This window comes from Alternaria atra (genome assembly GCF_907166805.1).
Source record: "Alternaria atra isolate CS162 genome assembly, contig: 23, whole genome shotgun sequence".
Lineage (NCBI taxonomy): Eukaryota > Fungi > Ascomycota > Dothideomycetes > Pleosporales > Pleosporaceae > Alternaria > Alternaria atra.
Window position 1 is genome coordinate 164,472 of NW_025091321.1, and position 12,522 is coordinate 176,993.

General features: G+C 51.7%; 5 protein-coding genes across 5 annotated transcripts; 4 read left to right on the top strand and 1 right to left on the bottom strand.

The window, feature by feature from the left end:
- Positions 1–93: 93 nt before the first annotated feature.
- On the top strand, positions 94–5,568 carry ALTATR162_LOCUS3647 (uncharacterized protein; the record flags this gene model as incomplete). Its single annotated transcript, XM_043311255.1, has 1 exon — positions 94–5,568. One exon carries the CDS (start codon positions 94–96, stop codon positions 5,566–5,568), a length of 5,475 nt encoding a protein of 1,824 aa, XP_043167190.1.
- A 275-nt stretch (positions 5,569–5,843) lies between these two features.
- On the top strand, positions 5,844–7,238 carry ALTATR162_LOCUS3648 (uncharacterized protein; the record flags this gene model as incomplete). Its single annotated transcript, XM_043311256.1, has 2 exons — positions 5,844–6,086; positions 6,147–7,238. 2 exons carry the CDS (start codon positions 5,844–5,846, stop codon positions 7,236–7,238), a joined length of 1,335 nt encoding a protein of 444 aa, XP_043167191.1.
- Positions 7,239–8,023: 785 nt separating this feature from the next.
- On the top strand, positions 8,024–9,340 carry ALTATR162_LOCUS3649 (uncharacterized protein; the record flags this gene model as incomplete). The annotated part of the gene is made up of 4 exons (XM_043311257.1): positions 8,024–8,293; positions 8,351–8,409; positions 8,463–9,087; positions 9,134–9,340. The coding sequence occupies 4 exons, from the start codon at positions 8,024–8,026 to the stop codon at positions 9,338–9,340; spliced, it is 1,161 nt and encodes a 386-aa protein (XP_043167192.1).
- A 124-nt stretch (positions 9,341–9,464) lies between these two features.
- ALTATR162_LOCUS3650 (uncharacterized protein) lies at positions 9,465–10,013 on the bottom strand (the record flags this gene model as incomplete). Its single annotated transcript, XM_043311258.1, has 2 exons — positions 9,465–9,932; positions 9,981–10,013. The coding sequence occupies 2 exons, from the start codon at positions 10,011–10,013 to the stop codon at positions 9,465–9,467; spliced, it is 501 nt and encodes a 166-aa protein (XP_043167193.1).
- A 191-nt stretch (positions 10,014–10,204) lies between these two features.
- Positions 10,205–11,778, top strand: ALTATR162_LOCUS3651 (uncharacterized protein; the record flags this gene model as incomplete). The annotated part of the gene is made up of 2 exons (XM_043311259.1): positions 10,205–10,574; positions 10,703–11,778. The coding sequence occupies 2 exons, from the start codon at positions 10,205–10,207 to the stop codon at positions 11,776–11,778; spliced, it is 1,446 nt and encodes a 481-aa protein (XP_043167194.1).
- Positions 11,779–12,522: the final 744 nt, after the last annotated feature.

A 12,522-nucleotide genomic window follows, 5' to 3' on the forward strand; every position in this document is an offset into this window, starting at 1 on the left:
TGGTTTTCCTGTTTATTTGGTCATATCATGCAACGAACTTCCTTCATCGCAACGAACACGCTCTCTACCTTCTCACAAGTTCCATCTCCGACTATGCCATCGCAGGAGCAGACATCCACATTGATGGAACTCCCTCCAGTTCCAGTCAGCCATGACAACTGGATTGCACACGCTGCTGCCCATCCGGAAGCATCGCTGCGCGACTTGATCACACCATACAAGGAATATGATTCTAAACTACGCGAGGTGTTCGCGCAGCAACCCGATCATCCGGCCATTGCGACTCCTAACGTCCTTCCCATATTCGTAGGTCGCGAACATGAACTTAAGATACGCGCTCGCAACCTTGCCGATGAATCCAAGGTTGAGCGCCAACGGTATCTTATGCCCCTCAACAAGGCAGACCGCAAGTCGACTGGCTCTCCAGCAGTCGTGCAATCACTCAGCGAGTTCCAGACTAACTTCCAGCTATTTTCCGAGTCATCTCTCGTTGACATGGATTGGTCCAATGTGGTAGTCGCGGGTAGCGCCGTCGTGACCTCGTTGCTACCTGTCCCTGAGAAATACAATGGCTCGAAGCGCGCGCTGCGCGAGTATTATCACCAACAATTAGCGCCAGCTTCCGATGTCGACCTCTTTCTCTACAACCTCACCGAGGAACAAGCCGTTGAGAAGATCAAGCAGATTGAACAACGCATCAAAGACTCAATCCTGACCGAGACAACTACTGTCCGGACCAAGAACGCTATCACTATCGCTTCGCAGTATCCGACTCGACACGTTCAGATCGTCTTGCGGGTCTACAGATCCATCTCCGAGATCCTTACAGGCTTCGATGTTGACTGCTCCTGTGCTGCATACGATGGCAAGCAAGTCTACGCTAGCCCCCGCGCGCTCGCTGCATACATGACCCAGATCAATACCATTGACTTAACGCGCCGCTCACCCTCGTACGAGAATCGCTTGTCCAAGTATGCACGCCGGGGATTCGAAGTGTACTGGCCGCTCCTTGATCGCTCGCGTATTGATCCGACGCTGTTCGAACGCTCATTCGGTCGTACCCTCGGACTGGCCAGGCTACTGGTGCTTGAGAAATTGCCAAAAAGCACCGATCGTGACGCCTATGTTGATCAGCGTCGTGCTGAACGTGGCAGACCAGCCATCAATCGATGGGCTACACAAAAGCTCCATGGTGACATCAAGCAACAGCATGATGAAGATGTTGCTGAATGGGTCGAAACCGACGAGATTAGTGATTACCATACTTTCACCATCCCATACGGGCCAAAGTTTCACGCCCGGAAAATCGAGAGGCTGTTGTACGCGAAGGACTTGTTACTAAACGCTGAATGGAACAGACCCAAGGAGCGGGAAACTACGTTGCATCGACACCCTGCTTTCTTTGGAAATGCGACCGACGTAATAGGAGACTGTTGTGGCTACTGTCCTAAGCCCACGACACCCGAGGACGAAGAGATTGCGGAAGTAGAGGGCAAGGTCTACGTGTCAGGCACTTTGTCTTTCATCAAAGACAATCCTGGGCGGCAAGCAATTGGTTCTTTCCATCCTCTCACCGATGACGACTGGACCGAGATGGCATACGTTGGTAACACGGCACGACTATGTCAGGCTATCGTCGAGGGAGATCTCGAGCATGTGCAGGATTGGCTGAGCCAAGAGGATGCTGATCCCAATCGACGAGACTACACCGGGCGCACCCCACTCCATCTGGCGGTCACAACCTCAACCCCGCAGATCGTTCAAGCTCTGATCGATGCAGGAGCTCGTATTGTTGCTCGCCTCTTCGATGGGAAGACTGCTCTCCATCTTGCTGCTATGCGCGGTGAAGTAGAGATGGTCAGAGCTCTGCTTATCAAGAGTGAGGCGAATGAAGAGATAGAAGCAGAGAAAGCCGCTCTCAAGAAGAAGACCCAGAATGACCAGAAAGCTTCAAGTGGCACGCATACCGCCGACCCCGATGAGCAAATGAACGAAGACAACAGTGAAGACGAGGACATTGATATCCTTGACGATGAGTCTGAGAACGCCGATGCGACTACTGAAGGCTCTGTGATCAAGATTGATAGCAAGAAGTCACAGGATCATGAGAACCTCCCAGACGATGCGAATGATGATGAGCCTGATGTATACGACGTCAACGTGCTTGCGTGGGACGCGCCCGTGTCTGCGCTCCATCTAGCCATTGCGAATGGCCACACAGACGTTGTGAAAACCCTCGTCCAAGAGTTTGGGGCCGATGTACTACTGCCGATCAAGCTTGTCCATGACTACAACAAGTCTCCGTGCGCAGCAATTCTACCGTTGGTCCTCGCCTTGCAGCTCTCGCCCGATAAAGCCAAGGAAATGACTAGAATGCTTATCAGTCTCGGAGCATCACCGGCTCAGGGCGATCTGGACCAAGTTACGGCGTTGCACTACTTTGCTGCGCATGGTGCCGACCTGCTCAACATCATGATATCGGCGAATCGACCTGCAGCACAACAAGCTATTAGTCACATTTCCTTGAGTGGCTCTCGTTACGATCCGTCCGCAACCAGTGTTTTGCAGGTAGCGATCGAAAGTGGTGATGCCGCTGGTGTAGACGCCCTTTTGGAGCTTGGGGCGAAGCCTGAGATTGACTTTGCTGCCTACATTGCTTCTGCGAAAAGCAAATGGTCTTATCTCGGCAATGATGCTGAAAGCAACCAGAGGAAGTTCAGACAAAGCATCGAACAGCCTGTATTTGCTGCAGTCCGTGCTGATGCACCATCAATCGTATTGACACTTCTTGATGCCGGAGCAGATATCAACAGTCTCACCCCAAAAGCCTGGAGCGCGGTGGAAAAAAAGAACAATTACCACGACGATGATACAGGCACTCTCTTGGATATTGTTCGTATCACCTTAAGGAAGCTGCGTACGTTCGTTGATCTGGGTAAAGTTGATGGTCAAGACGGATATCTGTACTCTACAGGCTGGGTGGGCCGATCTCGTTATTACTACGGCAATCGCAATCGCTTCGCACCAGTACCTTTGAAAGAAGACGCTGAATATTTCCGAGAATTCGAACCGGATACCTACAGTCACTGGATGGTAAGAAACCAGATCGAAACCGCCAAGAAGACTTACGAACAAGACCTGAAGGGTCACGAAGAGTGGAAGGCGTCTGAGGAAGAACCCAAGGGTACAGATGAGAAGAAGGCAGCTATACAATCTCTGCTGACCGAGCTTGAGACGTTAGAAGCTGAGCTGATGAAACGAAACGCGAAGACCTTCAAAGAACTCCATCCGGATCTCGAACTTAAAGTACCTGGACCGAGCCAGTACGACTATGGTAATAGTTACAACCAGGACCCTCCAAAACCGTGGAATCCGTTACTTACCTTCCGGCTTTCTGATTTGACCGACGAACGACGAGTCGCTTACCTCAGGCTGTTTCAAGCATGTTGGGTTGCCGACCTTCCGACCATCAAGGAGCTTACCTTGACGATCTGGGGGGAGAACCAGAGTCCTCTACAAGTCGCAGTCCAGGACTCACAAGAATTCTCGCCATTCTCTATCGCGGTTCTGCGAAAGCATTATGGAATCGCTCGAGCCATCCTAGAAATCGCACATGCGCAATATGCACCCGAAGAGAAGCCAATGGTCAAACACAGTCTACAGCCACGAGATGAAGACAATGATAGCTGTGATGGCGAGGACGATTTCCAGATCTATGCTGAGATTGTGGACGATCATTTCACTATCGAGAACATTGGAGAGGTGCAGAACCAGGTCAAAAGTAATGTCACACCACTCCAACTGATATCGTGGAACTGCCCGGTGTTTGATTTTCTCAACCATGATGATACATCAACGTCAGCATGGCTTCCGCCCTCAGAACTCTCCAATGGTCTTCGTAGCCAACGTTATTCGGGCAGGCCTCGGACGAACGTTCGTACAAATGGCGTACCGGATTCGGCTCAGCAAGATATTCCCAAAGCCGAGAAACCAAGCAATATCTTTCAATTCGCGATATACCTCGACGATGCCAACTTACTACAGTTTCTGATTGCCAGAGCCGAGGAGTACACGCAACACAGCATCGAGGCTGATGAGGATACCGCTCCTAGGTTCTTCCATTTCGATGAAGTCGACTTCCTCTACGCGATCCGCCTTGGCCGGACCCGCCTGCTGGAGATCATCATCAAGAACACTGGAGCTGGCATCCCTTTGGACGATCTTGTCGAGAAGAGCGGTATCGAGATACCTGTGAAACCGAAGTACTATCAGGGACTATCGGTTCACGGGAGGAAGCGAGCGGATTGGGCAAATGAAGGGAGAGAGGTCCAGTCGAAAGCAGTTGGGGCGCAGCACCCGCCCTTACTTTATGCTGCTTGGTACGGAAGCTTGGAGAGCGTTGAGTGGTTTTCAAGCGACACGGCTCTGTGCTGTTATTCAGACTTTGCGGACAGCCATCGAGACGATATTCGCATTCAGAACTTGGCAAAGACTGAACGTGGCTTGCAGTCATCCATAACCAAGTGGCTCGACCTACGTTCACATCTGCTGCTCCATTCAGTGGTTCTCGGCAAGACGAACGAACAATCTTTGAATCTCCTCCGGCATCTATGTGAGATCCACCCCAAGGCCCTCGAGCATCGTTCTGCAAATGGCATGACACCCTTACAGCTTGCTTTTGCTTTGCATCGTATCGAGATGGTGAGGGTCCTGCTGGAAGCTGGTGCTGATCAAACCACACGCGATAACACCGGAGCAAATATTGTCCACTCGATCTTCAACAACATCAATCGACAGAACAAAGGTGTGGAACAGACCCGGGAGTTACTCGGGCTTATAGATGCTCGTCTTCTCTCCAGCTTGTTCACCGAGCGCACAACGGATATGCCTGGCGCAGCTACGCCTCTTGCGCGCTGGCTTCACGTTGCCTCCATTGGAAGCTCAGTCGTGCCTTACAACGAAGAAGTCCTCAAGCTCATACTCGAGTTCAGTAAGGGTGAAGACCTCAGCATCGTGAATGGCGAAGGCGATACACCCATCCACGCCATCGTAAGACGCGGTGCCGACGCGCTCCTCCGCATCATGCTACAATGTTGTCCTGGCCTTCTTTTCCGTGAGAATGCATCAGGACGTACGCCGTTCGAAATGGCCGAGGACACATACCTAGCTAAGCTAGTTTTCAGCAACCTTCCGTCTCTGTCGGCTTCGGGCCATTTGCACTCCCACAGGGGACATTATCGTCGCGCTCGCGGGCAAACGAGGAGCAGCATGCTTGTACGAGACCCAAAGACTTTCGTCGAAGAGCCCGACGACACTCGCTCAGGTAAGGAGAAGGTGTGGGAGGTCTGCAAAGAGTTTGCAAAAAAAAGTGAAGGACAGAAGAGACAGCTCGTTAGTCTGGTCGAAGCAAATGAGGTCGCTAAAAGACTGGCGTTGCGAGAACGGAGTAGTTCTGCAATGGATGAGGAAGATGACGAGGACGAGGACGAGGACGAGGAGGACGAAGAGCGTGTTGCAGGCGACGAGGTTAACGCCTGGTTTCAAGAGGCGATCTATGCAGATCGCTAGTGCTTGTCAGCCGGTTGCATGTCGTATTGGCACGTGCGGCTAGATTTACCTGATACTGAAAACCTGGGGTAAAGCGTCGATGTTAGCGAGCCCCTATTTGAACACTGCGATAAGAGCCTTTTCCGGCTACTAGAGGATCCGTGCTCCGAATGCGAACGCGGTGAAGAACTCTTACACGGTATTAAAGGTGGATATTAGAAGCAGATAGTCACAATGGATTGTTAAACTTGTTATTCGCTCTTCGTACCAAGCTTTCCGAATCTGGCATTTGAAAAATGGATTTCCTAAAGCGCTTTACGAAACGGTCATCTTCAGCAAACGATACACCAGATCCGTATGCCGACGATGACGTCTATCCGGTGCATGTGCTAGACGACACGAAGACATTCCGCAGCATCCTGATCACATGGACGCTCTGTTTCAACGATGTCCTTGACGCAGACAAACTTGAATCCTCGCTAGCAAAGCTCTTGGAAACTGGAGATTGGAGAAAGCTAGGAGGCCGCTTGAGACTCAAGGTAAGCGATATCTCATGTTTCTTTCGTTGACTGCGATCAGCGTGCTGATACCATGAGTAGGCCGATGGCGCACTAGAAATTCACGTCCCCCGTGCCTTCACATCATCCCGCCCTGCCTTCTCCTATACCCACAACACCATCGCCGCCCCAATCTCCGCCAACGAACTAGCCGGGAAACTCCCGAAATCACCTAACGGAACCATCACAACCAACCCCGGACCTACAGACTTCAACGACTTGGCCACTTCACCCTCCGCACCCACAACAATCGAGGATCTCCTTTCTGGTGATGTGCCCCAGATATCCGTCCACATAACTTCCTTCACCGACGCAACGCTCGTAGGCTTATCATGGCCGCACACCCTAATGGATGTTATGGGCCAAGCTGCTTTTGTTCAAGCGTGGTCGAGCGTATTAGCCGGTCGGGAGGCCGAAGTGCCGCCTGTACTGGGTGCGCAGGAAGATGCATTGACGGCGTTGACTGATAGCGCTACTAGCATGTCGGAAGAATACATGCTAAAGTCCAAACAGCTGAAAGGACTCAGCTTCGTCAAGTTTGGGGCGAGGTTCGCGTGGGATATGTTGACGGGGCCGAAGCCGGTAACGCAGACGATTCATCTGCCCAAGGAGGTTGTGGGGAAGTTGAGGGCGCAAGCAGAGAAAGATCTCGCCTCTGCGAACAATGGTAACGAAGAGGACGTACCGTTTATAAGTGACGGCGACATCCTCACAGCATTTACCCTCCGCTGCATCTCAATCTCCCTCCCTGCCCCGCGTCCCTTGACCGCCCTCCACGCAATGAACGCTCGATTCCGCCTCCCATCCCTAATCAATGCGAAAGGTGCATATCTATCCAATATGCTAGTCCCTGGCTTCACCTTTTTGGATCCTGAAATGTCCACGGGACCACTTGGGCAGATTGCCCTACATAACAGACAGCGTCTACTGGAGCAAGCAACGGAAGCCCAAGTCCTAGCCAGTCTGCGTGAACAACGTGTATCCGGTGATCCGTCGACGTTACTTTATAGCGACGCGGATGCGCTATTAGTGCCGTTTACGGACTGGACGAAGGCGAAATTCTTTTCTGCAGTGGACTTCAGTGCGGCGATTTTGAAAGCGGGGGTGGTGGGAACGGGAGGAGGGTGGGAATGACGGGAAGAGGTTCAATCCGCCTGGCACACCAGTGTTCCATCATGCGTCGAGTAGAAGACCGAATCCTACAGCGAGGTTGCTAGTACATATTTTGGGGAGGGATTATACTGGAGGATATTGGCTTACGTTGACTATGTCTCCGGGGGCTTGGGAGAAGATTGGGGAGGGTTTGAAGGGGTTGAGTTGATGTTAATAGATGGGGAAGAGGATGCGGTCATGTGGAGTGGTGCGTGTTCTTCGATCGTTCTTGTTTCGTGGTTCACATGTTCCTATGGGTTTGTATTGTTGTATACTAGTAAGCCATCGAGCTATTCGTTGCCGTCGTATTATCAAGTGTCCATGACGTGACTCCTTGAACATTACTATCCGCATCACTAAAACCAAATGGATCGACATGTTCCAATCGCACTCAACACCAGATCCAGGAAATCATGATACCCCGTAGCCTACCACTGGCATCTCATGTGGTGATAAATGTCCGCTGCTCGATATCCAATTATTTCTACGCGCTAGCTTCCGAAGCATCTTCCGATTCGGAACATGTACCCCGCGCGCGAGGGGCTAGCATCCGCTGCCAGCCCCTCAATAATGACGCTCTCGTCCCAACTCCCGCAAGTACCGGAGGTGAGGGTCGTCATACGTTGGGTCAAGGCCCAGTAAAGTCTGGCTTACTACTCCTCCCTTATGCGCTTTCTTTTTCATAACATACGCACGCATAGCTCTTCTGTCGCAACAGACTCCTCACGCTTCTAGCTTCCACGCGACACGTGCGATAACATCTGAACATGCCCGGTGACAAGATGAAGGCGGTGCATTACGAAGGACCATTCAAGGTCTCAGTCAAGGATGTCGAACTTCCCAAGATCCAGCACCCCGACGATGTGATTGTAAAGGTCACGACAGCAGCGATATGCGGTTCAGACTTACACATGTACCAAGGCCGCACGGCAGCGGAAGCCGGTCTTGTGTTCGGTCATGAGAATATGGGTACTATCATTGAGGTCGGATCGGGCGTGACGCTATTGGAGAAGGGCGACAGAATTGTGTTGCCATTTGTGAGTATATTCGAAAGCGATGCACAAGAGCGTTAGGTCTGATATCGTCGTTCTCAGAATGTCGCCGATGGTAGGTGTCGCAACTGCGAAGAAGGCAAGACAGCTTTCTGTACTGGGTAAGTCGAGCCTCCAGCAGGGAGGTGATTCAAAAATCCTAATGACTGAATAGAGTGAACCCGGGCTTCGCTGGCGGAGCCTACGGCTATGTAGCTATGGGGCCCTACCAAGGTGGTCAAGCACAGTACCTCCGGGTTCCGTTCGCCGACTTCAACGCGCTGAAATTGCCCAAAGGTACCGAGCACGAAGCCGACTTCATACTACTAGCAGACATTTTCCCGACAGGATGGCATGGACTGGTGCTCGCCGGGTTCCAGTCTGGCGAAAGCGTCGCGGTGTTCGGCGCGGGTCCTGTCGGCTTGATGGCAGCGTATAGCGGGATCCTTCGAGGCGCCAGCAAGGTCTTTGTGGTCGATACAGTGCCTGAGCGGCTGCAAGCTGCGGAAAAGATTGGCTGCATACCCATCGACTTCAGAAAGAGCGATCCCGTTGAACTGATCATCAAGCTCAATGGGGGTATGGTAGATCGCGCGGTCGACGCGGTCGGTTATCAAGCCGTGGATGCGTCAGGCAGCAAAGAGAAGCCGAATGTTGTCCTAGACCAGTTGATCATGGTGACTCGGCCGACTGGAGGTTTGGGTATTCCGGGATTGTACGTGCCAGCCGACCCAGGAGCGCCAGATGAGCAGAGCAAGAAGGGTCAGATTCTGATCTCATTCGGCAAGCTATTCGAAAAGGTACGTCCATGTCTTGTAATTGTGAATCCATCACTAAGGACCTCAGGGGTTGCATCTCGGCACGGGGCAGTGTAATGTGAAGGCGTATAATAGGTATCTGCGCGACATGATCGTATCGGGCAAAGCCAAGCCGAGCTTTGTTGTGTCGCACGAAATCAATATCGACGATGCGCCGACGGCATACGAGAAGTTTGATAAGAGGATCGAGGGGTATACGAAGGTGCTGATCCATCCGAACGGAGCTCTGAACTAATTGAACGCATAAGTATTTATGCTAAATCAATTTAATGGGAAACTCACGTCCGAGCATCATGTGTCGCATTGACATGCTATGCCATACGACCGGGTTTGCGCCTAACTGAACTTCTCGCCACATGCTAGTATCGCTGCACCGCAAAGGCTCCGTCGTCAACCAAGTATGCCTTGACGATCTTGACTTCCTCCACAGGGCGATCTTCCTTGTCAGTCTTGACTAATCCCAGCTTCTTCACGATCTGCATCCCGCTCTTGACCCTTCCAAAGATGGTATGCTTGCCATCCAACCACGGTGTGGGCGCCAATGTAATAAAAAACTGCGAGCCATTGGTATTGGGGCCGGAGTTCGCCATGCTCAGAATGCCTGCACCGGTGTGCTTGAGCTGGGGAGTGATCTCGTCTTCAAACTTCTCGCCATAGATGGATTCACCGCCCCGACCAGTACCCGTGGGATCGCCACCTTGTATCATGAAGTTTGGTATTATGCGGTGGAAAACCAGGCCGTTAAAGTAGTTGCGCTGCGCGAGCGTTGAGAAGTTTTTGCATGTTTTCGGCGCATGGTCGTGGTAGAGTTCGACGACGATGGTGCCCTGCTCTAGTTAGGAAGTTTCATCTGTGGTACAAGAAAGGGGACATACAATAGTGGTGTCGAGTGCGACGTCGGTAGCCATGGTGAATGTACGAGAGAGTGTATGAGGACTGTGATGGCAGCTCCCCGCCAGCTACGAATTCCATGTGAACCTTGGAGCACGGCCCGCCTCACCAGCCACGCACGCCTGCGCCGCAATTACTAGCTCCGAGTGATGAATCACAGCCAACGAACTATTCTGACGTTTGGCAACCACAACCCCAACAACAGAAGATGGATCTCTCAACCTGGGCACTGCCACAGCTATCAAAGCTTCTGCCTCTTGACGAGGAGTCATTGAAGCAGATAATATCCTATACGGAATCGCTATCACACAACGAGTCAGCGGATCATCTACAGAACCTACTGGGGGACAGCCCACAAGCAATCGAGTTTATCACCTCGTTCAACAACCGGAGAAAACCAAAAGCCTCCGGTATCTCTTCCCAGTCGCTGCCATCAAATAATGTATCAGAAGTACCAAGAGCCAAGCCAAAGAAGACGAAGCCAGGTTTGAACAAACTTCCGCCACCACGGCAGCCAGACAACTATGGAAATGTTTCTGGCGCATACATCAAACCAGATGAAGAAGACTATATGGCTGGTAGCTCAAGATCCAAAGCAGCTAAATTCGGCTTGTCGGAACAGCCTGATGGGTTACAATTACCAACATTCAATACGTCATCGGGGACTTCGACCCCAAATCTCGTGGTGTCTCACCCACTCCGCCAGCGGCGAAGAAACTTCCGGGTCAGTTGATCTCTGACACGAAACCAAAAGCGAAAGCGAAGGTCAATGTCACTGGTGGAACGCCCATGCACGGTGCCTCTACAGCGCTCAATGATCTAGAGTCTGCGATCAGAGCGCTCGAGATCCAGACGAACCCTACACTTGCCTCGCAAGACAACAGCAAGCGAAAGTGTAACTGTATGGCCACTAGACATCCACTGCTCGAAGCTGCGCCAAATTGCCTAAACTGCGGCAAAATCATCTGCGTAAAAGAAGGCATCGGCCCATGCACATTCTGCAACTCGGCCTTGTTCAGCGCACAAGACATCCAATCCATGGTACGCGTCCTCCGCGAAGAGCGCGGGAAAGAAAAAATGGCCGCCAACAACGCCAACCAAAAGCGCGCCGACGTCTCCCTCGCTCCACGCCCATTCTCAACCCCCCGTGCAACAACACCCGTATCCTCAAACCCTGCTTCAGACGTCGAATCTGAGAACGAGAAGCTCGCAAAAGCAAAACAGCACAGAGACAAACTTCTTGCGTTCCAAGCCCAAAACGCCAAACGAACCCAAGTTCACGATGAAGCTGCCGACTTTGAGACTACGACGGCCGGACTGAGCATGTGGGCTAGTCCCCAGGAACGTGCTATGCAACTCAAGCGGCAGCAAAAGGCACTGCGAGAACAGGATTGGAATGCGCGCCCTGAGTACGAGAAACGGAAGGTTGTTGCCAGTATCGATCTCTCTGGGAAGAAGCTCGTCAAGCGTATGGCTGCTACCGAGAGGCCGGCCACACCGGAGAGCGAAGACGAACCACCTGAGTCTATGCAACGACCCCAAGAGGGGAATACGCTATCGAGTGGAAGTGGGGCTTTCAGCAAGAACCCGCTGTTGGGCGGCTTGATAAGGCCGACGATCAAGGTTGAAGAAAGTAAGGGGAAAGAGAGTGGAGGGGAAAGGAGGCAGACCTGGCGACGCGTTCAAGATGATAATGATGACAATGAGCAGTGGATCTTGGATGGTGGCGTCTATGGTTCAAGAGCGGACAACGTGAGCTTGGAGATGGACGGTTTGAGATGAGCGTTTCTATTATTACTTCTAATGACAACTGCATTATATCGAAAACGCTATACTAAAACAGGAAGTAATACCTTAGAAGCGTTCTCTACCCCGTGACGTATAGTGCGCGTGGCACTTCTAGTGTTGACAGCCAATTGCGGAAACGACGCGCCAGCGACTGACAACTGGTTACATTTCCTGCATTCAGTACCTTTTGTATCGCATAGTTCCTCATCCTTGTGGGAGAACATATCTCTTGCGCTCTTCGGGTAGAGCTTCTTGATCTCACGCGTTGTCTAGTGCATGCCACACTCTGATTTCTAACTCGAAGCCCTGTCGGTTCATTTTCCTCACTGCGTACGCTAAAGAACTGGATTCACGGCAACTCAAAATCATGAAACAGTCTGTAACCCCACTCTTTTGTCATGGTGTTCAGAACTGCAATCTGGGGGCTCCTCTTATGTATCTAAGTCGATCCGAATTAGAAATGATCGCGGAGTCTAATGCCCACCACCAGTCTTTGAGGACGACCTGTCCGACTTCCCAACTCTTTACATCATACCCATGCCTATCTACATCCAATGCAATGCGAAGTCCCTCCGACTCGTCATCAAGATCCTGAAACAGCCGCACCATAGCCATGGAGCCTCTGGCGATTGGTGGTCTAAGTTGTTCTGGCTGATTGAAAAGACAAATGAGTTTCGTCCTGACTGATGGCCAAGGGAGAACATCTATTGCTGGACAGTGTGGTAGCAAGAGCTGTGC